Source organism: Moschus berezovskii, chromosome 21 (assembly GCF_049115385.1).
Source record: "Moschus berezovskii isolate FMDL1 chromosome 21, NW_MosBer_1.0, whole genome shotgun sequence".
In the NCBI taxonomy this organism is placed as follows: domain Eukaryota; kingdom Metazoa; phylum Chordata; class Mammalia; order Artiodactyla; family Moschidae; genus Moschus; species Moschus berezovskii.
In genome coordinates this window covers 14002640-14029014 of record NC_142480.1, presented here as the reverse complement: position 1 = coordinate 14029014, position 26375 = coordinate 14002640, and the positions used below count along the sequence as shown (strand labels likewise).

At 50.6% G+C, this 26375-nt stretch overlaps 1 protein-coding gene across 4 annotated transcripts in view; it reads right to left on the bottom strand.

Annotated features, from left to right (window-relative positions):
• Positions 1-196: 196 nt before the first annotated feature.
• Positions 197-26375, bottom strand: part of CCDC88C (coiled-coil and HOOK domain protein 88C) — a 145188-nt gene continuing 119009 nt past the window's right edge. For 3 of the 4 annotated variants that reach the window (XM_088829457.1, XM_055418386.2, XM_088829458.1), the window contains 8 exons: positions 24222-24367; positions 21600-21689; positions 19925-20163; positions 14560-14754; positions 9695-9763; positions 7487-7555; positions 6231-6520; positions 197-2430 (listed from right to left, as the gene is read on the bottom strand). In XM_088829457.1, coding sequence (XP_088685583.1) covers positions 1429-2430; positions 6231-6520; positions 7487-7555; positions 9695-9763; positions 14560-14754; positions 19925-20163; positions 21600-21689; positions 24222-24367 — 2100 coding nt within the window. In that variant the 3' untranslated portion in view covers positions 197-1428. The remainder of the gene's footprint in view (positions 2431-6230; positions 6521-7486; positions 7556-9694; positions 9764-14559; positions 14755-19924; positions 20164-21599; positions 21690-24221; positions 24368-26375) is intronic. The other variant, XM_055418387.2, reaches the window with a different exon arrangement.

Genomic DNA, 26375 nt, shown 5'->3' with positions numbered 1-26375 from the left:
ACACAAAATTAAAATAAAATTCAAGTCTGAAAAAAAAAAAAGCTGCTGTAAAGAGAAAAACCTTGCTCTCTACATTCTTTGACCTAGTGGCCAAAGGAGCTGTGGGTTCCAGTGGCCAGTGCTAAGGCAGGAACCCTGAGCTCCCAGCACCTGGTTAGTGATGCCATGATGAAGGCTGAGGCAAACTAGGACTCAGTACCGGTCCATGTCCTTTTATTACAATCGTGTCCTGTGTCCAGAATGAATGGCTTTTTAATACACAACCTGAAGCACTCTGAAAAGCAATCTTAACTTCCCATCTCTTTCTCAGTAGATCGAATCTAAAGGAAAAAAAAAAAATCACCAGGTTTAGGACATCCCAGAAAAAGCACCTTTACTAAACAACAGGAAACAAAACGTGACAGGAATCTGACCAAAGAGACGAAGCAGCAGGTGAGATTCCCGATAGGAAAGAATGACTCCCAACGGAACATAAATAGATTCCCCTCAAAGTACATACATTTCACATGAGTGTGTACATACATAGGTAATATATTAAAGGGAATTTGGTTTCTACCATGAGAAGTTTCCTCAGAAATAATAAATCAACATCTCACCTGAGACGGGGAGGCAGGGGCGCTGCAGCCACGGTATAAATCAAGGTGCACCTCACTGCTGCACACGCCTCCCCTCTTTACACTATGTACACTTGCTGGGTGGGCGACTGGGGCGGGGGTTTCTCCCTGCCCCTCCCCCCAGGACCAGCAGATCCAGTGTTTGTAGAAAAGTGAGCCAGGGAAGGCAGGTGGCATGGGAGCCCACCCTGCAGAGCCCAGGAGCTGGCTCCAGGCGGGAAGGCAAATGCCCAAGGCCACCCCCACCTGCCTGGAGAGCCGCTTCAGCTCTAGGGTGAACGGAAGCGCTCAGGACCCCAACAACGGCATGACAGCAAGCCTGCCTCTGGGGTTCACCCACGGCCTCCAGATTTTTGTAGTTTGGCCAGTGGAGGCTTCTCCTGGGATCAAACGGCTTTGGGAAATAGAGTTTCCAGACCCACCAGGGCTCAGCCCTGGGAATGTGTGTATGTGTGTGTGCACACGCCCACATACACACATGCTTCAGTGGAGGTCAGCAAGTTGCAAACAAAAGTGTTCTACAGGGGTGCGCTCAAATAGTGTCTGCTTCAGGGGCTGCCTTGTCACTGCGTTCTGAGTGTCCCCATGCCAAAGTGGATTTGTTCAAAAGATACCGGTTGCTGGAGGCTACAGATACAGAAGACAGGTTGCACAACAGCGGGGTGCAACCCTCTCAGAGCTTGGCACAGCATTTTTAGCAACAGAACAGAAGACACGCACGGGAACCCTCTCCTCCTTCTCAAACCCTTTCCTGGCGCCGCAGGCAGACAGGGAAAAGGCTGTGGTGATCAGCAGGTGCAGTCCAGGAGCCAGGTCACACGCAGCCGTACTCATACCACACTGTCTGCTGGTCACCACCCGGCTCGGGGGATGCCGGTGTGCTCCTGGAGCTGCTCCCACGCCCGAAGTCCTCGGGGGTCCGGCTACCCTGGGGAGCCAGGTCCGGAGACCTGCCTGGGACCTTAGCAGGGAGGCCCTCGCTGTGGCCCTGTCCCGGGACCCCGTCCCCTTCCGAGGGGCTGAGTGCCCCTCGGACGGGGGGGATGGTGGCCAACTCCCCCGGGTGCAGGGGGCCTTGGGGCTTAGTCCTGGCGGCTGGGGCTGCGCTGGGTGAGAAGTGCTGGAGCTGCGAACTGCTGCTGCCACTGCTGCCTCCCGTGGCGATGGCTGGGGACGTGGCAGACTGCTGCAGGGGGGCTGGCCTCTCCTCCTTCGGGGGAGCCAGTGAGAAGCGCCTCAGGTCCAACGGCCGGCTTCGGGGGCCGGGGCCTTGACAGGAGCCACCAGCCTTTCCCACAAGCAGAGTCCGCTCGCGGGCCAGGCCGTGGGAGCCGGGGGTGGTGGAGCTCTGCAGGTTGTGGCTGCCTGGGTCTCTGCCCCCCGAGGCCTCGGGACCCCCCAGCTCCTGTTTGCAGGCCTCCGGCCCACTGGCCCGGAGGAGGTCAGCGGAGGCCAGGCTGAAGGCCCGATTCAGGGATGCACTCCGGCCAGCAGGCATGTGGGAAGCAGGGGGCATCCCAGCCTGCCGGGCTCTGCCCAGGGACAGGCTCTGGGGTGGCTGGGCCTGCCTCTGGGGTACACTGGGCACGGCCTCGGCCTCAGCGGCTCTGAAGTTCGGCTTTACATACTGCCCAGGCTTCAGCGGCTTTCCCTCAGAGGTGGAGATGGGCATCTTGATGGTGGGGGCCACAAAGCTGGTGGGCATCTTGGCCCCTTCTTTCCTGGGCAGTGGGCCTGTCTGGCCTCCAACGGACGGGAGATCACTGGTCTTTCTGAAGTAATCACTCAGCAGGTCATCCCGGCAACTGGGAGCATCCTACAGGGAAGAGAAGAAGAATTGAATGAGTCCGGTGGGGGAAGCGGGGTGTGTGACTTGGAGGTCCCTCCTCCTCCCCAGGATGTCCCCTGTGCTGCCCACACGGCCGGGACTGAAGTTTCTTGCTTGGCCTGTTGAGGGCCTAATGTCCCCACTGCACACACTACCCCGGTAGGGTAGGGGGGTGGGGGTCAAGGCGAAATGAAGATCATTAGGGAGCAGACAAAGGCACCCCTCAGTCGCCCCCTAACTTCACAAGCAAGAAAGCAGATCCAGAGAGGAAATGACTTCCCCCAAAGCTCATCCATTCTATGAAAGGATCAGGACAACCGTTTTGACCTGGGTCTCCTTTTCCACCAGGCGGCAGAAAGCCGACAGGCAGGACTGGACCGTCTCTGTCAGCCCACCAGGCTCAGACACGCTGCAGGCGCCTTCCAGTGGGCCACAGAGAGGAAGAGAAACAAGGCCAGCTCCGCAGCAGTCAGAACCAACCACACACAGCATCCTCACTGCCTCTCAGATCTTTCTCCCGATTTTAGGAACGGGAGAGGCAGGCACAAGGGGCAGAGGAGGGCAGAGGGAACCAGAAAGGTCCAGGAGAAGGCAGAGGCGGCCCAGCGCTCTAGACTATCCCCCGAGCCAGGCAGCCACCACCTGGCTGGGCTTCCTCTGGCCAGGGAACCAGTGTCCTTTGTCACCATCCTGGGGGCAAGCAGAGCCACCAGAGGCCAAGCTCAGTAGGCCCGTTCAGGTCAACTTCAGCCTTCTGCCAGCACCTCACAGCCTAGAGGAGCCCAGCTAGAGTTTTCTCCCGAGGCTGGGGGTGGAGCAGGGGAAAGGTCAGGACTGAGAGCTGCTGCACTCAGACTCCAGCCAGCCAGGACCTGTCAGGGGGGAGTCAGCCTGCAGGATGGGGCAGCAGCTCAGGAACCACCTGCCGACAACTCCTAGTCCCTGAGAATATTTGGATGCTCAACTTGACAGAGTCACACTCTGCTGTTGCATGTTAGCTTGAAGCCTTACTCTTCGGTGTGTGTGTGCAGTAAGAACCTGGGTCATCAATATGGACAAGAACCATTTATCAAGTACTTCCCACACATCAGGCACCGTGCTAGGAACCAGGGGTGTAAGCCAAAACACTTAAATTTGAAAGCAACCTTGTGCAAGAGTTGTTTAAGGTTGTATTAAAACATCACTTAATATGTAAGAAAGGACTTCCCAGGTGTCTCAGTGAGTGGTAACGAATCCACCTGCCAATGCAGGAGATGTAGATTCGATCCCCGGGTCGGGAAGATGCCCTGGAGTAGGAAATGGCAATCCACTCCAGTATTCTTGCCTAGGAAACCCCATGGACAGAGGAGCCTGGCGGGCTACAGTCCATGGGGAGGCAAAGAGTTGGACACGATTGCGACTAAACAACAACGAATGTGTTAGAAAACTGAGGTCACAAAGATCAGGCGTCTGAAGAACGGCAGACTGAAGGTTAGAACCTGCGGCTGTTTGACTCTGGAGCTGTCTGCTGGACCTCCTGGCCCCTTTCTGCACGCTTCTGATTAGCCTCTTCATCCCCACTTTCAGGAGCCCATCGTGTGACTCTGCTCTCCCAGCGTCACCAGTGCTCGGGGAGTGGAGGCATGGGTGGCTTCTCCAGGCCTGATCAGGGAGGATGGTCGTGTCGGGTGGGGCTCGTGGGGAGGGCACCTGAGCCAATGGAGGGGAAGGAGGCGGCTCTCAGAGGCTGAGCATCGGCTTCCAACAGAAATTGCTGCAGTGAGACAGCTGTGGCTTCACTTAGGCTGACAAGGGACATGTGCTGATAGCAGCCTGAGCGACAGTGTCTGTGTATAGGTCTAAGCTGAGTGCGGAGGGGCCGTGCCCCTTGTGAGCAAGGGGAACCTGACCCCTGAGATCTGCCCAGGGATAGGAAACCCACTGGGACAGGCACACAATCAGAAATGGATTGAGGAGAAGAGCTATCCGACTGCAGGCACCCTCGGTTTCTGGACTTTTCTTGTTTGTTCCATCAGGTCAGTGCTCCTCAGCCTGTGATGCCTGGACCCCCAGTCACAGTGAGAGCACCATCTGGGAACTCGGCAAGATGCAAAAATCTCAGAATCCCTGGGGTCCAGCCTGTGTCCTGCCAGGCGAGTCTGATGAACGCTAGAGTTTAAGAGCCACTGCATCAGACCATAAACTTCTGGAGGGCAAGTTTCTGGTCCTTCTCAGCTTGGTTTCCCTAGTTTCTAGCCCACAGTAAGTGTTTGATAGACAAATAAATGAAGAGAGGGGAGAGGCCATGTTTTATAATTCTTTGGCACCAACCACAAGACCAAGCACCTAGCAAGTATGCTATAAAAATTGGCCCATTTGCTTTGTTTTCTGAGAGCAGGCAACATACATATTGCCTAAGACACAGTAGCTGCTCAATAAATATCTCCAAGACAAATATTTTGTGTTCTCTGTGTCAATGTGATGCATTAATGTGGGTCACAGAGTTTACCATGTGGCTACAGAAAGTTCAACTGTATTTATTTAAGGGAAATGAGATGCCATCACCGAAGCATTAAGCCTTAAAAGATCTCAATTATGGAAAAGACCCTGATGCTGGGAAACATTGAGGGCAAGAGGAGAAGGGGGCGAGAGAGGATGAGATGATTGGATGGCATCACCAACTCAATGGGCGTGAGTTTGAGCAAACTTCGGGAGATAGTAAAGGACAGGGAAGCCTGGTGTGCTGCAGTCCATGGGTTGCAAAGAGTTAGACATGACTTAGTGACTAAACAGTAAGACAGTAGATAAGCCATCTGTTCGATAACCCAATAGCTCATGGGACTGAATTTAGACAGCACATATATAAAAAAAATGGCAACCCACTCCAGTATTCTTGTTGGGAAAACCCCATGGGCAGAGGAGCCTGGTGGGCTACAGTCCGTGGGGTCTCAAAGAGTCAGACACAACTGATTATGTACATACACACCTGTGACAAAACAGATGCGCAGCTTCAGAAAAGCTAAATGGAGACACTGGAAAGGTGACATGGGAGGGAATCCTAATACAGGGAGTGTCTGGGGTTAGATCTGCAGAACAGAGGTTAGCAAACCAGAGCTGTGGGCCAGGTCCAGGGTGCGGCCCCTTTTTGTATGGCCTGTGAGCTAAGAATAGTTTTTACCCTTTAAAATGACTGGAAACAACTCTTTTTTAAAGAACAATCTTTTGGGACATGAGACAACTGCATGAAACTCAAATGTCTATGTCCATCAGTCAAGTTTTATTGGAACATAGCCATGCCGACTCATTGACAGATGGTCTAGAGCTGCTTTCCTACTAAAACGGCAGTGCTGAGTGGCTGCAACAGAGACCGTCCTGCCTGGGAAGCCTAAAATATTTACTCTCTGGCTCTTTATAGAAGAAACTGATCTCCGCTGGTGAGGGCTCAGGGGAAGTGGGCATGCAGAGCTCTGCCTCAAAACTTGGTGAGATGCTAAGCCCTGAGTGGGTGCTGGGCATATCTCTCAAGAAGCTCGCAGGGGTGGGCACACACCATTCCCACCCTCCGTGCCCCATCAGGCTCTGCCCACTCACTCCACAGATGGAGCAAACAGCCTCCGAGGTCTGCGGCTGGCTGCGCAGGATCTGCAGGCTCGCAGGTTTCCTCTCCATCTAAGGAGCCCTGCACCTAGGCTGCCCCCCGCTCCATCCCTGTGTCTCTGCTGCCACAGTTTCTGCCTGCTATCCCAATCCAGGGAGTGTGCGAGGGGTGATGGACCCGCTGTGTCCCTTTGAGCCCCAGGGCCACTCACGGGGGATGGGGAGTCCCGGTTGCTCTCCTCCAGGAACTCCTCCAGGGTGACCATCTCGCTGCTTGGGGAGGTGGAGCAGGGCCGCACCCCACCGTGGGGCTGGGCCATGCTCCTCTTCTGGATACCCTCCTGGGGGAGAGGCCCGTTCCGCGGTGGGGGGTACTCATGGCGGCTGAGGGTGGGGCGCCCCGGGGTGCTGGCATCCCGTGGCAGAGTGGCTGTGTCCCTGCTGGGAATCAGGTCTTCGCTGCTGAAGCTCTCGGACCTGCCGTGGAGCTGGTCAGAGGAACCTGGAGTCAGGGCAGGCGACAGAACACACATCAGTCCCCCTCTGCCTCCAGTGGGCTCCGTGCTGCCTGCCACTCACCTAGAAGAGGACCCTGCCCGAGAACCCAGGGCACACTTCTCCCAGGCTGGGATTCTCTACGTGAAGAACACTCTGGGATGCTTAGAATTTGGAACAAAATAGTTTGAGATAAACGTGGAAAGTTTCTGCTAAAGTTCATACTGTTAGTAGTGCTAAGGTCCCTGGTGGCTCAGCTGGTAAAGAATCCGCCTGCCATGCGGGAAATCTGGGTTCGATCCCTGGGTTGGGAAGATCCCTTGGAGAAGGGAACAGCTACCCACTCCAGCATTCTGGCCAGGAGAATTCCATGGACTTTATAGTTCCTGGGGTCGCAAAGAGCTGGACACGACTGAGCGACTTTCACCACACTCATTAACTCTCATCCATTCATATATTCAAAAGCTTTACTGAGCACTTGCTATATGCCAGATGGTCACATGAAGTGACCAGTGACACTAAGAAGCGAAAAAAATCTATGTAAGAGTTTATGGTCCTGGGACAACAAACACATTCTTTTCAGATGCACAGGAAACATTCATTAAGACAGACTATATTTTGCACTATAAAATCAACTTAAAAAAACCTCAGAATCAAAGCCACTCTGTTCTCTGACCACAGTGGAATGGAATTAGTGTCACGATCCCCCTTCTAAAGATGGAGTAACTCGGATTCAGAGGGTGGGTGACTCGCCTAGGTGCCCAGACTGTCAGTGGGGGTGAAGGGATCTGAACTAAATAAAATCTGCTTAAACTCTCAGCCTGCACTTGAAACCACGTGATGTGGCCTTGGAATGCAATGAATGTCGAATGCATGGAAGATCTTAGGGAACGGTATTTTAAAAATTACAAATATAATATAAACACAAAGACCCATAGACACTGCAAAGTGCCCAGGAGGAGGGCCGGCTCACCTTTCAGGTTAAGAGGTGAGCTGTCGCTGGATGCATTTCTACTACTCTCCAAGCTCCCCGGCCGGGACGCTGAAAGGAAATGCCAACATTCAATCTAAAGGCCCATGATCAGGTCTAGCCTGGACCAAACCATCTAATCTGAGAAAAATTATGGAACAAAGTCACTCTGCCAAAGTGGAGCTGAGCATGCCCTGGAAGGATGGGCTTTGGGACACCCTGTGTTCTCCCATGAGGATGACTAACTTCCCCAAGTGCCAGGTATGGTCGTCCAGAAACGACAGTGTGCAGTTTTTTGTTTTTTAAAGTTAGGTCTAGGGCTGTGGCTTAAAACAATTTTGTTAACGAAGAAACTCTCATGCAGAACTGAAAAAGCAGATGAAGAAAGGGCTGCTCCGGGTGAGCCGAGGGTTGGGCGCAGGTCCCCACCCCTATTCCTGCACAGATCTTCCTGGAACACATGTGAAATCTGCCTAGATGACAGTACAGCTCGGTGAGGGTGCGAGCCAGGAAACGGTGGTGTGTGCACCGTGTGTACACGTGTGCAACTTTAGTTTCCTGATCCCGGGAGGAGCTGGGACCCTCAGCAGGACAGGGAGCACTCGCTTTTCCCAGCTGTCTGCTGTCCTTCAGCCCATCCGTCTCAAATTCACATCTGCCCCAGAGGGAACAAGTGACCTTTATGGTGACAAGTGTTGGAGGGAACCAGGCCTTGGGGCTGCCGTCTGTGCCGAGCGTGTCTGCGGTGGTTCTTGGATCAGAGACTGAGTGCTAGGAACAGGGAGGGTGCCCCCCCGCCCTGCCAAGGGCAGGCTGTGCCTTCAAGGCCTGTAGGCCACCCCTCTGGGTCTCCTCCACCGGTTGCACCGGGCACCATCACTCTTATCAGCCTGCCCTGTATCACTGTTCGTCCTGCTGGACCGTGAACCCCCAGGGGACAGGCCCTGTGTTTGTCATCTCTGCATCCTCCCAGCACACAGCTGGTGTTGAGCGCACCAAGAACTGGAGACACACTGCTTACAAGCCACCTCCCCCCACCGCCTGCAAGTTTGCTCTTGTTCTTCTGGGTCTTCAGGGCTCCTAGTTCCCAAGTGCTGATGTGTTTGCTGCAAATAGCATGCATCTGGAAAACACGTACTAGCAAACTGGGTTTGGGGACAAGCCAAAAAATACACTTTTTTTGTGCATGGTATAAAAGCAAAATAAGTCCTCTTGTTGAGAATGGAATTTTTTGAAATTTTAAAATGCACATCCTTCTTTAGAAAGGAAATTAAGTTTCATTAAAAGAAAATTGTAATACAAATCAATGGGATCCAAAAGCACTTTTATCTAAGTGTTGCATCAAAAACCCCTTTCCCTTCTTTTTCCTGATAAGAGAAGTTCAAGGGATCAAATGCTTAGGAAGAAAACCCTACTGGTCAGCTGGCAAGCAAAATCAGGCTATTCCAGTTTACTGAACGTTGCAGGAGATCCTTGCTTTTGTGTTGCCTACCACTCAGTGCAAAGACATAAGGGCTCCTTGTGTCAACCTGTGTCACCACAGAGCCTATAAACTGGAAATATCTGTATCATAAAATTTTTAAGAGATGCTAGCTAGTTCCCACACACTGTTGATCAGAAGTAAGCTGAAATAAATGTAAACTTTGAGTTTTTTTAAAGAGTTATCTTCCAACCTTCCTGACTTCTGTTTTGCAAAATTAAAAAAGAAAACCAAATCCACTTTTAATTTTTTGAGAAAATTAGTATAATTTTGGTTTCCCTTCTACAGAAATTTACAATATGCCTCACTCAAATGGCAAGTACTTTTAACAGTTTCTAAGACAAAATGTAACTTGGAGCCATTCTGCAAGTGAGGGGGGCAAGAGATCTTCCTGAACTCAATGTTCCCTGTGTGGGTCACTAGAACATCCTGGCAAACATGAGGGGTGCTTTAAAGCAAGGGAAATTAAAGTCTCCAGAAGTGGGATGCTTGATAAATAGTGAGTTCCTCGTCACTGGAGGTACGTAAGCAGAAGTCAGGTGCTCAGGCCCCTGGGGAGGGGAAGGAAGGAGCTTGGACGGACTGTGGACCCATTCCCACTTCATACAACTCCATTTTCACCTGTTTTGTGTATTGGACTTCTGTTCAGGACTTAGCTTGAGGGAAAGGCACTATTGATGAGAACAAGACTGAGAATCCAGGTGGAAGGGCCTGTCGCACTGACCACTCACCGTACTGCCTGGGGTGAAGGAACTCGAGCTCCAAGGACTGCTCGCAGAGGCTGTCGTCGGAATTATTGCCTGTGGTGATAACAGGACAATGAGTCAGGGGTTCTGGAACATCCATGGGGAAACTCGGGCCCTCTGCCAGATGGCCACCTCTGAACCTCGCCTGGCACCTGGGTCGTGGCAGCCCTTGGCTCTGCCCTTGGTTCTCGGGGTGAGGGAGCGGGGCGTGGACCTGGCCTCTTCTGTGCCTCTTGCTGGTATAACCCTTATACTCCTGACTCCTGCTGCTGCTAAGTCGCTTCAGTCGTGTCCGACTCTGTGCGACCCCACAGATGGAAGCCCACCAGGCTCCCCCGTCCCTGGGATTCTCCAGGCAAGAACAATGGAGTGGGTTGCCATTTCCTTCTCCACTGACTCCTATTTAACTTTAAATCCCCTTTCCGCCTGTGCAGTGACTGGGGCTTGAAGGCCATAGCAGTGATCTGGCCTGAGAATAACACAGCAAAAGGAGCTGAATATTTAGGGCCCTGGAGACCACTTCCCAACCTCCAAGGCCAGGCCAGGCCGGGCCGGCAATTCTGGTCTGGGGCCACACTGCCTTCGGGTCATAGGAGGAGGGCAAAGGAAAGATTCCAGCACCTGACTCCCTGGAGATAGCCCTGCCCTGGCAGCTCGAGAAATAGACCCAGAAGCACAGGCCAGCCATCCACGGCCCTCTCCCTGAGAGGGACTCAAATGCCCTATCCCTCAGACCCACGAGTTTTTTTGACAGTAGACCCTGGGTCCCTCCAAAGTGGCAAAAGGGTTTCCAACCCACCCCTGACTCCTATTATAAAAATTCTGGTAGTGAGAGACACTCAAAGTTAGGTATGATCTTCACACTACTATAAATAACTATAGATAACTACTAAGGACCTACTGTATAGCACAGGGAACTCTACTTAATACTCTGTAATGGTCGCTTTGGGAAAATAATCTAAAAAAGAGTGAATATATGTATAACTGATTCATTCTGATGCACCGCAGAAACTGACAAACAACATTGTAAATCAACCATGCTCCAATAAATTTCTTTTTAAGTTAGATATGATCTAATGGCTTCCTTACAGGTTCTGTCTCCCAGGAGATGACAGCAGGACAACTGTTTTTTTAATTCATTGAAGGTAGGAGAATCCTACTTTTTCTGTTCTCCCTTAATGCCCAATGGGCCTCCCTGGTGGCTCAGTGGTAAAGACATTGCCTGCCAATGCAGGAGACACAGGTTCAATCCCTGAGTCGGGAAGATCCCCTGGAGAAGAAAATTAGCAACCCACACCAGTAAACTCGCCTGGGAAATCCCATGGACAGAGGAGTCTGGCGGGCTACAGTCCACGGGGTCATGAAAGAGTTGGACATGACTTAGCGACTAAACAACCTAATGCCCAACTCAAAGTAGTGGCTTAATTAAAACTTGCCGCCTTGATTACAATAGTAAAATATGGCTAGTGACATGTAGGCTCTTGGTCATTCAGTTCAGCTCAGTCGCTCAGTCGTGTCTGACTCTTTGCGACCCCATGAATCACAGCACACCAGGCCTCCCTGTCCATCACCAACTCCCGGAGTTCACTCAAACTCATGTCCATCGAGTCGGTGATGCCAGCCAGCCATCTCATTCTGTTGTCCCCTTCTCCTCCTGCCCCCAATCCCTCCCACCATCAGAGTCTTTTCCAGTGAGTCAACTTGTCGCATGAGGTGGCCAAAGTATTGCAGTTTCAGCTTTAGCATCAGTCCTTCCAATGAACACCCAGGACTGATCTCCTTTATAATGGACTAGGGTTTGGGTCTCCTTGTAGTCCAAGGGACCCTCAAGAGTCTTCTCCAACACCACAGTTCAAAAGCATCAATTCCTTCAGCACTCAGCTTTCTTCACAGTCCAACTCTCACACCCATACATGACCACTGGAAAAACCGTAGCCTTGACTAGACGGACCCTGGTTGGCAAAGTAATGTCTCTGCTTTTTAATATGCTATCTAGGTTGGTCATAACTTTCCTTTCAAGGAGTAAGAGTCTTTTAATTTCATGGCTAATTATCAGAATTTTCTGAAGAACCTTTAAAAAATATGGAATCTTATTTAGGAGAATTATATTTGTATTTGTCTTTTGACCCAGCAATCCTAATTCTAGGAATCAACTCTGGGGACGGGTGAGTTGAATACCGTCATATCAACATTTTAATTATTGTGTGCTTACACAAAGAATGAGAAAGATCTCCATGACATGTCTAAGTGAAAAAAAAAATACCAAGATGCAATATTTTTATTTACTTTTTGCAAAAAGAAACACAAAGTATAAATAAGGAACTAAAAAAAAGGTTATCCATAGGGTGATTCTGGAATGTAATGGAGGGGAAAGGAAGAGATGTAAGGCTAAGAAATCTAAGCATGCCTTTTTATGTAATTTAGGTTTAAATTATGTAAATATTTTATGTAGTAAAAAACAGAATTTAAAAAAGAAAAAACTCTAAAATTGAAGACAGAAACAAATAAACCTTAGTGTATATGAACCCACTAACATAATCCATAAAAGAAAAACTCCAGTGAATTTTGAATATAAAACTCTGTGCATCCTTTACGAGATTTAATCTACGCACTAGAAGAATTACAAAGGAAATAAACATCACTTGGTGATTTTGTTAGTAGCAGTATCAGTATTAAATTTTTAACCATCACTGCCTATTTTCAGGAAATATAAGTAAATGTTTTAAGAGAAGACGTTTGTGTAAGAAAAGGACACACATGAAATCGAAGGGAAAAATAAAACCCTGTAATGTTAAAATAGAACTGGTAAAAAGAATCTCTTTACTGAAAGGGTGCAGAAGCAATGACAACTCTGTCATGCCCAGATCTTGATTATTAAATTCTACTCTAAAAGGAACTGCTGCTGCTAAGTCACTTCAGTCGTGTCCGACTCTGTGTGACCCCATAGACGGAAGCCCACCAGGCTCTCCCGTCCCTGGGATTCTCCAGACAGGAACACTGGAGTGGGTTGCCATTTCCTTCTCCAATGCATGAAAGTGAAAAGTGAAAGTGAAGTCGCTCAGTCGTGTCCGACTAGTAGCGATCCAATGGACTGCAGCCCACCAGGCTCCTCTGTCCATGCAATTTTCTAAGCAAGAGTCCTGGAGTGGCTTGCAATTGCCTTCTCTGATAAAAGGAACTAGATTTACTTAAAGAAATCCTGGTCCCGGGGGGTGGGGGAGGGCAGTTTCCATTTTGATGACGGTTACATGGCCATCCGCCGTGACTGCCCAGAATGTGAGAGCCAGGCTGCCAAGGAATTGCTGTGGGCAGTGTGAGCGCACCATTGGTGACAGACCCTTGTGCTCGCTCTGCAGGCCAGTGATGATTCCAGGATGATTCCAGGCTTGGGCTCCGATTCAGTGATGGGATGCAGGCTGAGATAGCCTGTGGGTCAGCCCAGAGGGCTGGACCTTGAACCACAGAGACCCCCGAAACCCTGAAGGGAGATGGTGTTCCCAGCTCTTCCCCAGGACCAGGCAGGGCCTCTGCACCCCAGAGCTCCAGAAACCAGGCGGGACTGATGGCTGTGGTCAACAAACACCCTTGCCACACGGGCTCAGGGCACGGCTCTCCCAGACAGCCCACGGCACAGCTCCACTGACACCTGACAATAAGTGGCTGCCGGCAGTGGGGAGAAGCTGCCCACCTCTCCTGTGTGCACCCCACTCACCTTCTCCCCTGGGGGGCCTCCTACTTATAAGTAACCAGGACAAGGGCAGGGACCCTGTCTGTCTTTGCTTGTCAAACCAAGGTTGTTGTAAGCCCCTGGTTTTAAGAGCAGAGTGGGTGCTATTACTGTGAAAAATAACAACCACTTCTTGTTTTCCAACTTCTGACACCTCAGAGGCAATTACTTTCAGTCCTTTTAGCTGTTTCTTTGGATATCGCCTATTTTTAAATTATCAGCTGAAGGTCTTTTTGGTTTTAAGCTTTATCTGTTCCTCTCTGTTTGGGTATTATCTTAAATTTCCCAGTACTTTCCCCTCTCCTTTGGTAGCACCCTATTCTTGTTTCATGGGTACAACAGCTTTGCTCATCTCTGACTACGCTAACGATGGGCATCGTAAAGCTTCCATCTCCGTGCTTATGTCTGTTTACTCCCATGATGTCTCACTGCTGCCTCACACGCTGGTTTTGGTCTCTGCTACTAGAGGCTCTAGACGAGTCACTGGGCTTCACCTGGCAAGATCTGATGGAGACATTCAGCTGGGATCTTAAGTTGATCAGATGACTGGGACAATATTTTAATCTCATGTCTAAAGGTATGAACACACATAGCTACTGGCAACCTGGGAGACCTTCAGTTTGTAAATCCTTCCCTACAGCCCCCTTGTTTTTCACTTGGGAAACTTGCCTTCCACTCTGTCAACCCACCTCCGGTTCAGAGACACTCCTGTACATCCTCCACAGAGAATGAGCCTCCAGACTTCTACTAAGGTGGGCTGGAGGGGATGCCTCCTGGAGAGGATGCCATCTGAGCCAGCCCAGACGCTGGCTTACCTCCCTTCTAGATCTACTTGGTACCACCAAGTTCTGCACGGTGGTGGTGGGAATGGGTCCTGGGGCTTCCCCTCCAGTGGCTTGGGATCAGGTTTCTTATCTGTCTAGAGTCACCCACCCAGCTGGCAGGCAGGGCTGAAGTCTGAACCCGTGTCTGGGTGATGCCAGAACCTGCCCACAACTTAACCACCCTGTTCACTACCTCTCAGCCTGGGACCCCTTCTCCCACCGAGAGCCTGGGGTCTTTAGGAAGGACCCTGAGCCCCAGATGCTCAGCCCTCTTGTTTCTGGAGAGGCCTACGATTCACCTTTGGTGCGGCCTGGGTGCCGGGAGCTGGAGATGGAGCTGGAGCTGGAAGGGGTTGTAGTGATGGCTGAGGTCGAACAGGGCCGGGGGCCCAGCTCCAGGGGCCAGGGCTTCACGGCTGGGTCAGCAGAGGCGTCCTTGTGGTCCAGGCTGCCTCGGTGCGGGGACCCTCGCTTTGGCTTTGGGTCCCCAGGGCCTGGGGCAGAAAAGGACATTGAGAGACAGGGCAGCAGAATCCTGGGCTCAGGGTGGGCGACCACACGGAGGCCTAGAAGCAAGGGCAGCAGGGCACACGGACCACAGGGACAAAAGCTGAGCCGCCCCCTACCCACGCCCCACCCCCGCCCCCAGGCTGTGGCTTAAACAGGAGGGCCCTGCCCACAGGCCTGCATCAGAGACCCTACCGCCACTGACGGGACATACTGCAAGCCCCGGAATTTTGACTGGGAGACAATAAAGGAAACACTCAGGATGACAAATAAAATGTTGGCAGAAGTCTAACATATTAACGACAGGGCACGCCTGCCACCTAGCACTGCGCATCACGCAAATCCCTGATGTAAAAAGATTCTGGCAGAAGAAAATCCAAAAGAGAGGGGATATGTGTACATACAGCTGAGTCACTTTGCTGTACGGCAGAAACCAACACATCATAAAGCAACTATTCTCCAGTAAAAATTGAATCTAAAATAAAAATAAGAAAGATTCTGGTAGATGTCTGCTCAGGATCACTGCGACCTGAGGGTGAGGCCCTGAAGGTCCAGGACATGCATCTTGCCAAGTGGCTTACTTATAAACTCAGGAAAAAGCTTATTGTCACCTTAACAATAATTTAAGAGATCTTTAATGTTTGCCTGGTGAGACTGACTACCAGAAGGATTTTTATCTTCTGTCCTATGCTTTTCTGCAGTCTCGAAGTTTTCCACCATGAAGATATACTCTTGTCAAAGTTGAGTAAAATCCTATTTAAGAACATTTTTATAAAACCCAACCCTCCACCTGTCTCGCAGTAAGAAAGGGGATGGGCTCTCCAAATACGAGACAACAATGAACGCAGCTGGAGTTCCTGTGAGCATTTAGACGATGCTGTCTCCCATGACGTCTCACTGCAGGCACCCCAAGGCTGCAGACCCAGAGCCACGCCCACTGTCAGGCTCTCAGGCCCTCCCCTCCCCTCTGCCATGGACCTGAGCCCGCCGGCCCCTCACGGTGAAGTTTTCATCGCCTACGTCTTATCATGATCAAGGTAGAATTTGGATTCTGAAAGATAACCTTGATGAGAAGCAAGATTCAAGTCTGGAGGGATGCATGGGGCAGACATCCAACAGGTGAAGTTAAAAGGAGGAGCGGGTGGCGGGGAGGTGGAGATGACCAAAGAGCACGAACAGCAGAGAAACAGCACCGTTCCAGCAGCATGCTCAGGGGACAGGGGGCCGGGACCACAGCAGCCCAGGGTTCCCAAGGCAGCGAGCGAGAGAGGAAGTCGGTACCACATCAGCCGACTTCAGCATTTCAATACATGTGCACTTATTTTTTATACAGTTACCTTGTTTTTAATGGTACTGGCTCTCCATTTACAGTACAGGTAACAATCTATCCTTTGAGGATAAATTTTAAGTGGAAACGGTGGGTCAGTTCAAGGGGAAATATGTCAGTAACCACACAGGTGATGGACAGAGGTGGCAAAAATCATGAAGATGGGACAAGAATGACTGAAGACAGAATGAAACTGCAGTAGCTAAAGGCCTCTCTCGACCAGCCTTTCTCCCGCTCTGGGCGTGACTGGCCTGCTGATGCTCTTTCTGTCCACTGCTGCTTTAACTTCAGCACCAGAGATGTTCAGAGAACGACAGCACAGTCATAAAGCTTCATTCTGGGCTGGCCTCTGGCTGGGCATCATCGATGCAATTATTCAAAACGCTTGAAAGGAGCACAGTAAATCCTTCAAAAGATACACCACCTCTAAAACGGACCCTATTTGGCAAAAGCCATCAATTCGGGGCTCTGACAAAGAAAGAGGAGAAAAGGGCAGCGGTTTTAAATTTAGCTGCTTCAAGATAAGCCTTAAGGAAAAAAAAAAAGTCACTTGACAGAGGCCGTATATTTCAGGAAGCATAGCGACAACTGACCAGCTCTGCTTTATTCTCGAGCGCTGACAGAAGCCTGCAGGTGCGAGGGTGGGGGCAGCACACGGCCACTGGACTTACTCAGCACGGACATCCTGGCCCCAGGACCTGGGCACGGATGTCCCGAGGCGCCCCTACAACTGTGCTGTGCTGGAGAAACGGTCCAGAGGGTGTGGCAACTCATCTTCTCTTTTGAAATCAGAATCCACGCTGGCTACTTTAAAGTCTGGCCTGGAATTAGGGTTGGGAGGAGGGGTCCGCTAGGGGTCATCTGGCCTTTAGGTACTGTTTGTTTGTTTGTTTTCCTGTTTGTTTGCATTTCAGAAATGAAGGAGGTTACACAATGAAGACACATGGTGAAGGAAAAGGATTTAGAAGTCTCCAATTTCTGAAAAGGGGAGAGGCTCGTTAGGAGAGGATGGGATGTCAGAGGAAGACCAGAACCGCAGGCGTTTAGAGAGAGCCGGGTGGGCCGTTGGAGACTTGTCTTTGTCCTTGCTTTTGCTTCTCAAAAAGGGACTCTTTTTGCGCTGAGTTGCTAAATCGTTATCCCCAGGATAACCCGAGAGAGGAAGGAAAAAAGAAAAAAAAAATAAATGAAATGAATAATAACACGTCACTCTAAATTAGCTCAATGTACTTTGGAAATCAGAATCCAGTCCAGTCCAGTCCAAGATGGAAACAAAAACCACGACAAGACTGGAATCAGGACTCAGTGAATCATTTATGCTCTGCCTCAATTTAATTAATTTAGCGGCATCTTAGTGCCAACACTGTACTCGGCACGTGAAGAGAATTACATACTGCTCCAGGAGCCAAGGGCTTAGATGATTTTCAATTTCAGTGTGTTAAATTATTAAATAAGAATGTTCATTAATTTAGGACCCAGCTTCTCTTACTCATCCATTTTAATGACCGACTCCCTGACAATCTGGCTCATGTGCTACTCTCATTCCTGTTCAAAGACTTTGGAAACAACACTTTTCTGGCCTGCTGTAATGAAACAGTCTACCTGACTATTTATTCACCAATAATTCGTACACATCTGAAATAAACTTTTCTGGCAGGATGAATTAAAAAAATAATGGAAATACCTCTTTTTCATACCCCAAAGCCCTCAACACCAAGAATTACTATACCCTTTCTTCTAATACATGACTTTTATTTCTAGTTTTTATCGGAAATGAAAATTATCAGAGCAGACAATTGGTCTCACTTTTTGAACATGTCATACAGAAACATAACCAATGCATCCAATTTCTGACTTAGAATTAAATTTGGAACCAGAACCTCCATTATTTCTTCCTCCATAGCACCACCTGGTGGTCAATATTCACACCACAGGTAAGGGCCTGACTGTGTGATACTGGGGCCCTGAGCTCTGCTGGGGGCATGCCCAACATCTCTGTTAGGCAGCATGTTTGTTCAGCTTTCACTGTAGGCAGTGCACTTGGTGGCGAAGAGCTCAGATTCCAGGGCTAACAGGCCTGTGTTCAAATCTAAGCTCTGTCACTTATTACAGGAGCAAGAGTTTCACCCTGTTAAGTCTCGCTTTCTCAGCTCTGAAAAGGGGATGATTAATCCTGCCTACCTCACAGGGCAGTTAGGACTAAATGAGGCAGATAAAGTAAATTAAAAAGGTGCTGACTGCCCACCAAAAGGCATTCAATGAATGGCTGCTGTTATTAATAATTATCGCTAACTTGCTCACTCATGGATTGGTACGAGCAATTTTTTCCCATGGAAGTTTTCCTGACTCAATTGGGTTGATTATGGTTAATTAAGGACTTCCCTGGTGGCTCAGTGGTAAAGAATCTGCCTGCAATGCAGGAGATGTGGGTTCAGTCCCTGGGTGGGGAAGATCCCCTGGAGGAGGAAATGGTAACCTGCTCCGTTATAGTTCATTAAGCCAACTTTAATACAAGTTGAGGTGATGAATGTCAAAACAACTAAATAGCCAATATGAAAACTAGAGGCCAGGGAACCTGCCTAGATGAAAACAAACATCAAGTTTCATCATCACTGACTTGAACAAGAGCCTTTTACATAATCTGACCTCCTGCGAAGAATGGGAGTGCAAACGTTAGTCCCCAAACAACGTGTGAAAGCACTTGCTTTTGTGCATTTGATGGTGCACGACAGTACCCAAGGTGGTGAACACGGCCTCCTGAAAGGCCTGTGCCTGCCCCACTCAGCAGAGGGTGGCCTGTCACTGGCTCTTACTGCTGCAATGTCAGCCCCCGCCCCTGAGAACATGGGGGTCTCAGGCACAGGCCCGATCCTCAGAAAGTCCTGGTGTCTTTCATAAACACTTAAATTACTCAGGCTGTAGGTTTGGTATAAATAATCCGAACAATGATATTTGAAAGTAAATCTGGAAACTGAACAATGTTTGAAGTAACTGCTGTGTTTAATCAGTTCTAAGATGTACATCTCCCACCCCCAAATCTTAACATCACTGAAATCAGGGTGCAGCTTCCACAGTATCTTAGAGTCACCACTGGGGGTCCAGACAAAATGGTGACAAAATTGTTGCTGCTGCAACCAATATATTTTGTTTATATTTTCCTTTTATGTGTGTACACAAAAATCTATCTAATTAAGTCCTTTAGAAGAGCTTGTCAACCAGAGCATGATAAAAGTTCTAAGTGGTAAAGTTCTGCATCATTGGGTTGCCAGTGGTATGTAAAGTAATTGTGCAGTTTATAATTGATAGCTTCTTAGATTCGATGACATGAAGCACATTCAACTAGACGTCCATTTCAGAACCTCTGGCAAACTCAGAATGACAGTCTTCATGGAAAGATTAAGCCAAGCGCCCTGGCTGGTAGGACTGAAGGTCAGGTCAGGCTGAGAAGAAAACCTGCCTGCCTTTCCAAGTTATGAAAAGATTGAAACCACACACGGACTTGCTGAGATCCCATAGGTGCCTATCACCCGTGAAATGTGCCTGGGATGCCCCTACTCTAAATCTGTAACCTGTACAAGGAAACCCCCAAGCCTATGCTACTGAGGTTGCTTCTGGTGCCTGTATGGTGTCACTTTTGGCTCGAGTACCTCTCATCATCCATAGGATGAGTGATGCTTCTTATTTGACATGGGTTTAGTTTTCCTGGCTATTAACACACTCTTTGCAGGCTCTTACACACACATGTGCACATCTACACTCCACCTCCCTCTACCCTGTCCAGTGACAGGGTCCCTTAGGCCCACCTCCGCCATCCAGGTCAGCACGCCTACCTTTTCCCAGGGGCCCGTTATGGGCGTCACGTTCTTCTGGGCAGCTTGAGCCCGATGGGGTAGACTCGGGGTTCTCGGGCTGAGATCTGAGCGGCTGAGAAGGAGATGGCAAGGTCGGGTCTGGGGACTCCAGCTGCCGGGGAGGGCTGTCTGTGGTTGACTTCAAGCGTTCTCTGGAACCCTCTTTCTTTGGTTTGATGAGTTTGACTAAGGCTTTGGCTCCAATCCAGTGGTTTTTCCTAATGAGAAGTAGATTTTTAGGACACAGTCAACCCTCAGTGCCTGCTCCAGCAGGGGACTGGGTGCAGTGTCCTAACATGGGCTGGTATCCCCATCACCAGCCTGGGAAGGTGGCCGGTAACTGGGGTTTAGAATAATGGCACTGCATTTGGGGCTCAGGAGATAGAATGGAATTCTCAATCAGGTACAGTTCAGGGATGGTAGAACCACGTATGGGTGCAGAAATCCACACTACTCTCTTGCAAAGACAGATCTTCAAGTGCGCCCATTAACCCTTTTTCTTTTTTAAAATGTGGACCATTTAAAAAGTCTTTATTTGACTTTGTGGCAATATTGCTTCTGTGGTTTATGTTCTGGATCTTTGACCAGGAGGGATGTAGGATCTTAGCTTCCCAACCAGGGACTGAACCCACACACCCTGTATTGGAAGGCACTAGACCACAAGGGAAACTGTTGTCTAGTCACTAAGTCATGTCCAAACTCTTTGCGGCCCCGTGGACTGCCCCTGCCAGGCTCCTCTGTCCATGGGATTTCCCAGGTAAAAATACTGGGTTGCCATTTCCTTCTCCAGGGGATCTTCTTGACCAGAGATCAAACCCCCATCTCCTGCATGGGCAGGCAGATTCTTTACCACTGAGCCACCTGGGAAGCCCTTGCCCATTAACTCTTGATTACCTCTGTGAAATAAAAGAAGTGCTCTGCTAACGGGATCTATTAGGTGGCCATTTTTCTGCCAAAATGCCATTTTCAGCATCACATTCCTCTTCATTCCCTGCTAAGGTTCATAGGAAGTGTAATAACAAGCTGGCATTCCCTGACCACTCCCGGCACCGAGGGATCTGGGTGTGGTGGCAGAGGGCAGTGAAGGGTGGGCCGTGTGAATGAAAAACAGGGAATATAATGAGTAAGTGCTAAAAGTTGTAGCTAACAGGAAACAGAGAAGGCTTCTGCTGTCTCGAAAAGAGAACCACATCCGGGTTCCCCTCCTGCGCTGAACCACACTAAACTGTGTTCACACAACTCGCTCCACTTCTGCATACGGGCCTCAATGTCTCCATCTGCCAAAGGGAACGCTGAGACTGAGGTTCTGTGATTTTAACAGAAAGGCCATTAGGGATGCACAGCGATTCTGACTTCAAGGCTGGGCTGGGCCAGGGCTATCTGTAGGGCCCAACTCCTGGAGCCCAGGCCCGGGGAAGCGGTGCTTGATGGACGAGGCCAGTAGCCTCGGGGGACGGAGCCAGCCCAGGGCTGAAAGAAATTCTAAAATCTTTCTTCTATGGGAGGGATGTGCACAGAGGTGACCTGCCAGCATGGAAGACACCGGCCCTACAGACCAAGGGCTGCTCCTGACAGCTACTGTTTTTGCCCTGAGCACGAACAAGGAATGTTTGCTGTTCTGTGTTTCAGCCCCTGAAACTTAAAGTCAACTCACTTCTTTGGAGCAGGATCATAGAATTTGTACTGATCCATGATTTTTTCTTCCAGTTTTTCCTTGTGTCTCCGTAACGCATTTAATTTGTCTCTGTGGAGAGAGGGGACAGACCATCAAGTCAGGTTTAAGTCAGACAAATGAAGTCACTCAGCTCAGCCTGGGACCTGGCCCAGCACACGTCACGTGGGCCACCCTGGTCACTGAGTCGGGAATATGTGAATGGAAACATGCGGTAAAGGCCCAGGAAGTCCTAATGCCTGGAGGTGGCTTGCGAGCACCCAGGACCCAGCTGTGAGTGACCTCAAGGAATCAAACCCCTGACCGTATGAAAACCCAGCTCAGAAGCAATGACTTTCCGGCCTGGTCATTCAGGACGTGGGACATCCCAGGGTCACACTCAGGGCCAGCTCCTGGGCGTGCACATCAACCAGACCTCGGTGGTGGGGTGAGGTGTGCCTTCAGATGTTAGGTGGGCATCAGTGTGGAAAAAGGCATCTAGGAGAAAGCAGACCTCTGACTCGGACCCATTCCAACGTTGGGTTTCTAATTACACTTTTGTGGAAACAAACTTGAAAGCTTTCAGGGGCCAGAAAGAAAAGATGAGGAGCACGGTGGGCCTGGAAAGACCAGGGAGGGCGGGGCGGCCTGAGGCATGGTGAGCCACGTGGGATTGCTGCCATGTGGAATGAACGCAGACCTGGGTCGGGGGATGGGGTGGATCTTCTCATTTCCCAGAGAAGCCAGAAACTCAAGATCATGAAGCAACATCTCCCAGCTTGTATGTGCTGGAAACCAGTTCCTATTTCCAAAAATGCAGAAAAGACTAGAAAGACACCTCCTGAACCCTGGGGTGCCAGAGAGCGCCTCTGCCTCCTGGGAGAGAGGCGCTAGCCTTCCGGATTCACAGGGTGTGCTTTTCTCTCAGGGAGTCCCGTGGGCGGACTCCGTACAGCACTGCCCATAGGCCACCAACTCCTGTCCCCTCCAGCCTCTCATCACCTGCGTGGTCTCTTCACAGCTAGGACCCTTGGTTTTCTCACGGAAAATGAGGCTTCTGGGCCAGAGAAAATGGCTCAGGCTTCCTTCTGCCAAGGTGCTGCCAAGGTTCCACCCAAACCAGGGACTTTCCTGAGCATTCCCCACGAAGGGAGCTCCTCATGAAGAGAGGCAGCTTTGGGAAACCACTGGGTCCCGACCACCAACCACCAACCCCTCACTGCTCGAGTCAGGCCCCTTGACTCAACGCCTGTGATCTATTGCTCTGTCCTCACAGCCCTGGTGTGTGGTCTTAAGTCTGGAGGGCTTCTGTGGCTGGGTTTGCCCCCACAGATGCACGTAAAGTCAGAGAGCAGGCCCAGGCTCCTCCTGGCCCTGGAACAGCACTCTGCTCCGCTCGAAGCAGCCTCTGGGAAGCCTGCCAACCGCTGGCCCTGCGCAGACGCTTTCTAATGCAGAACTGTCACCAACCATCCCCCTGGGGTCCAGGCGCCTCCTCTGCTAGTTAGCACCTGCCTGGCATCTGCAGCGATTATTATCCGCTGGATTACAGAGGGCCAACTTCAGGCAACAGTTGTTTGTACCTCCAAAATTATGGTGTGGTTTTTGATGCAAAGCATTTTCTGGTAGGTGGTGAGCCGCCTCTGAACGTGGAGATGAAAGCTGGAGGATAACAAGCCTCATGACCCTTGAGAGCTGGGATGAGACCACGCCCCTCTACAACTGTCTCCTACCTTCCCCAAGCTGGCCAGGCACTCCTGCCCACAGCAAGGACAGTCCAACCACCACAGCAGAGTGGTGGAAACCCCCTCAATCCATGGACCCATCCTGGGTTATTTCACGTCTGCAGCACGTCTTAGTACCAAGCTCTTCCTCTTGAGCTCATCTCTGGCAGCTTCCTAGGTCTGGCTGGACCAGCATCCTGTAACACTTCCCGGTGTATCCCGACTCATGAGCCAGGCATCGGCGCCTCCTCTACTGGGGCTCCTCCAGGTTCCCTGCACCCAGGCCCCTGCCATGCTCCACCTCTACATCCTCCCATCTGCCCTGCTTTTCCCCGTCCAGCATCAGCAGCATTAACCCCATCTCTTCCTTCTCCACCTCCCTGAAGCTCCTCAACCTCTGGTACGGACACAGCTCTAGTCATATCCCATCAGTCCCACCAGTCCCCGTTCACCGGATCACTGTGCATCTCGCAGGGCCCATGTAAAGTCATCAGAAATAAATACCGTGGCACACTGGTCACCCACCCTCCAGATGATCATCGAACACGGACACGAGTGACAGAAAGAGTCCTGGGATGGCATCTGCGCTCAGCCTTAGATGTGAATTCTTTCCCTGAGCTACTTCTTGGTGGCATGCTTGTATTTTTAGAAGTGCACTTAATTCCAAAAGCAGAGTAAGTAGCTTCTGGCGGTGGGCAGTGCCTTTAAAAAGCTAACGAAAGCCGACTGCCACCACCTGCAGAAACCCAGAACCACTCCAGGGCAAGAGAGAGGAGGACAGGCTGGTAAGATGGTCTGCCCTTGCCCTCAGGACACTGACGGGCCCTGAGGCTGTTCTGGCCCAGCACGGGAAAGCCAGGATCCCGGTGTCGACAGGCGCCCTGTCACCCCGGCCCCTTACATGTATTGCTTCTGTTCTTCGTGGTACTGCTCCTTGTTCTCCAGGTTCTGTTCCAGAAGCATCTGGTTCTGCTGGCTCAACAGCTGGATTTGGCTCAAGAGGTGATGGTTTTCCTCCTCCAAGTTCCCCTTGAGTCGGGACAGCAGCTGAAATACAGATCAACAGTGTCTTAAAAATGGTCTGCTGCTGGGAGTCCAGGTTCCGAAAGAAGGAAAACTCCACGTGCGCCAAGATGTCCATCTCAGGTCTCCCCGGTGGCTCAGTGGTAAAGAGTCCGCCTGCCAATGCAGGAGACAAACGTTTGATCCCTGGTCCGGGAGGATCCCACATACCATGGAACAACTGAGCCTGTGGGCCGCAACTACTGAGCCGGTGCTATAGAGCCTGGGAGCTACAACTACTGAGCCAGCGCACCCTAGGGCCCGTGCTCTGCAGCAAGAGAAACCACCACAATGAAAAGCCCAGGCACCGTGAGTGGAGAGTGGCCCCTGCTCACTGCAACTGGAGAAAAGCCAGAGCACCAGAGAAGACCCAGCACAGCCAAAAGAAAAACAGAACAGACACCCATCTCAGTATTATCCAACTTGGGACAACTTGAAAGGACCCAAAGGGTCACTGCCCAATCTGACAGCTGTGGGCAACATGTGGCTGCTGGGCACTTAAAACGCAGCCAGAAAAACAAACAAAAACAACACAGCCAGACCCCGCCAAGATAAGCACGGCAAATACAGCAGGTCCTAAAGACTTAACTAAAAAAAGGATGTGAAATATCTCATTAAAGAGATTTTCTGCAGTTACATGTGGAAATGATAATATTTTAGGTATACTGTGTGAGCAAAATATGTTACTTAGGATTAATCCCACCTGCTTCCTTTCACTTTTTAAATGTGGCTAACTTGACGATTTTAAGTTACCTCTGGTGGCCACATCATTATTTCCAGGGGACAGCTCCGTTCTAGGTGAGGGTCAGCACACTTCTCTTGTAAAGAGCCAGGCAGCAAGTATTTCAGGCTTTCCAGGCTGGACAGTGGCCTTTGTTGCAACCACTCAACTCTGGTGCTGCAACGGGCGAGAGCCAGAGCCAAGACATGCATGCATGGGTGTGCCCGCACTCCAGTGAAATGTGCACGGGTGTGCCCGCATCCAGTGAAACGTGCACGGGTGTGCCCGCACTCCAGTGAAACGTGACTTACAGACACTGACGTTTAAGTGTCACAGCAGTTGCACTTGCCACAAAAAAAAATTTTTTTTTTCACTTTCTCAACCATTATAAAGTGCAAAAGTCATTCTGCGTTCACAGCCATATAGAAACAGGTTTAGGGGCTGGACGTGAGTTTTGGGCTGAGGACAGCCAGCTCTTGCTCCAGAATATATTTACGAAGGTTGGTGTACGGCAAAACAACTAGCTTTTTGGCTTCAGACAGCTTGGGTGGCAGCAGGCTCTGGCCTGAAATCCCCATGGAGACCCTGAAGCACAGCCCGTGGTGGCGGGGCTCCCCGGGACAGTGTCTGCCTGTGTCGTGGCCCCCACCTCCTCCACAGGCCCCAGTCCCAGCCCAGAGTGCCTTTGGGTGTCTTGGCACCCTGGCCTCTGCTTCCTCAGCTGTGACGCCCCGCAGGGCTACCGCGAGCTCAAAGGAGAAGACCCTCCAGAGTGCTGTGTCTGGGGTTCTGGCTTTCTTGGGCCATCCTGGGACTGGGGTGGGACCCGGCCACTCCTTCCCGCCCTGTCTGCTCTGTCTTACTGTCCTGGGCTCTGCTAACAACTCCATCTGAGAGAGGTCTGCTGCTGAACACAGTACTTTCCAACTGAGTGCACCAGAAGGCAGGGCTCTGCTCCTTTGGAAACTGGGGGAATACATGTGTAAGCTCCAACCTGACCACCCCAGGATCAGAAGCCAGGCAGACAAACCCCAGCACAGAAAAAAAACAAAAACAAAAACCTGCGACATTTCTCTAGAAGAGTACAGCTACTACATGACAAGAAATGGAAGAATAGCAGGACACAGCCGAGAGGGCAGGAACAACGCAGCACTCGGCTATCGCTGCACCTGCTCCGACCCTCTGCAAAAGGCCAAGGTCAGATGCAATGGTGCTTCTGCGTGCATCCTGACCAGTCGAGGTGTCCGTTCCCCACCCAGACACCCCTGGCCT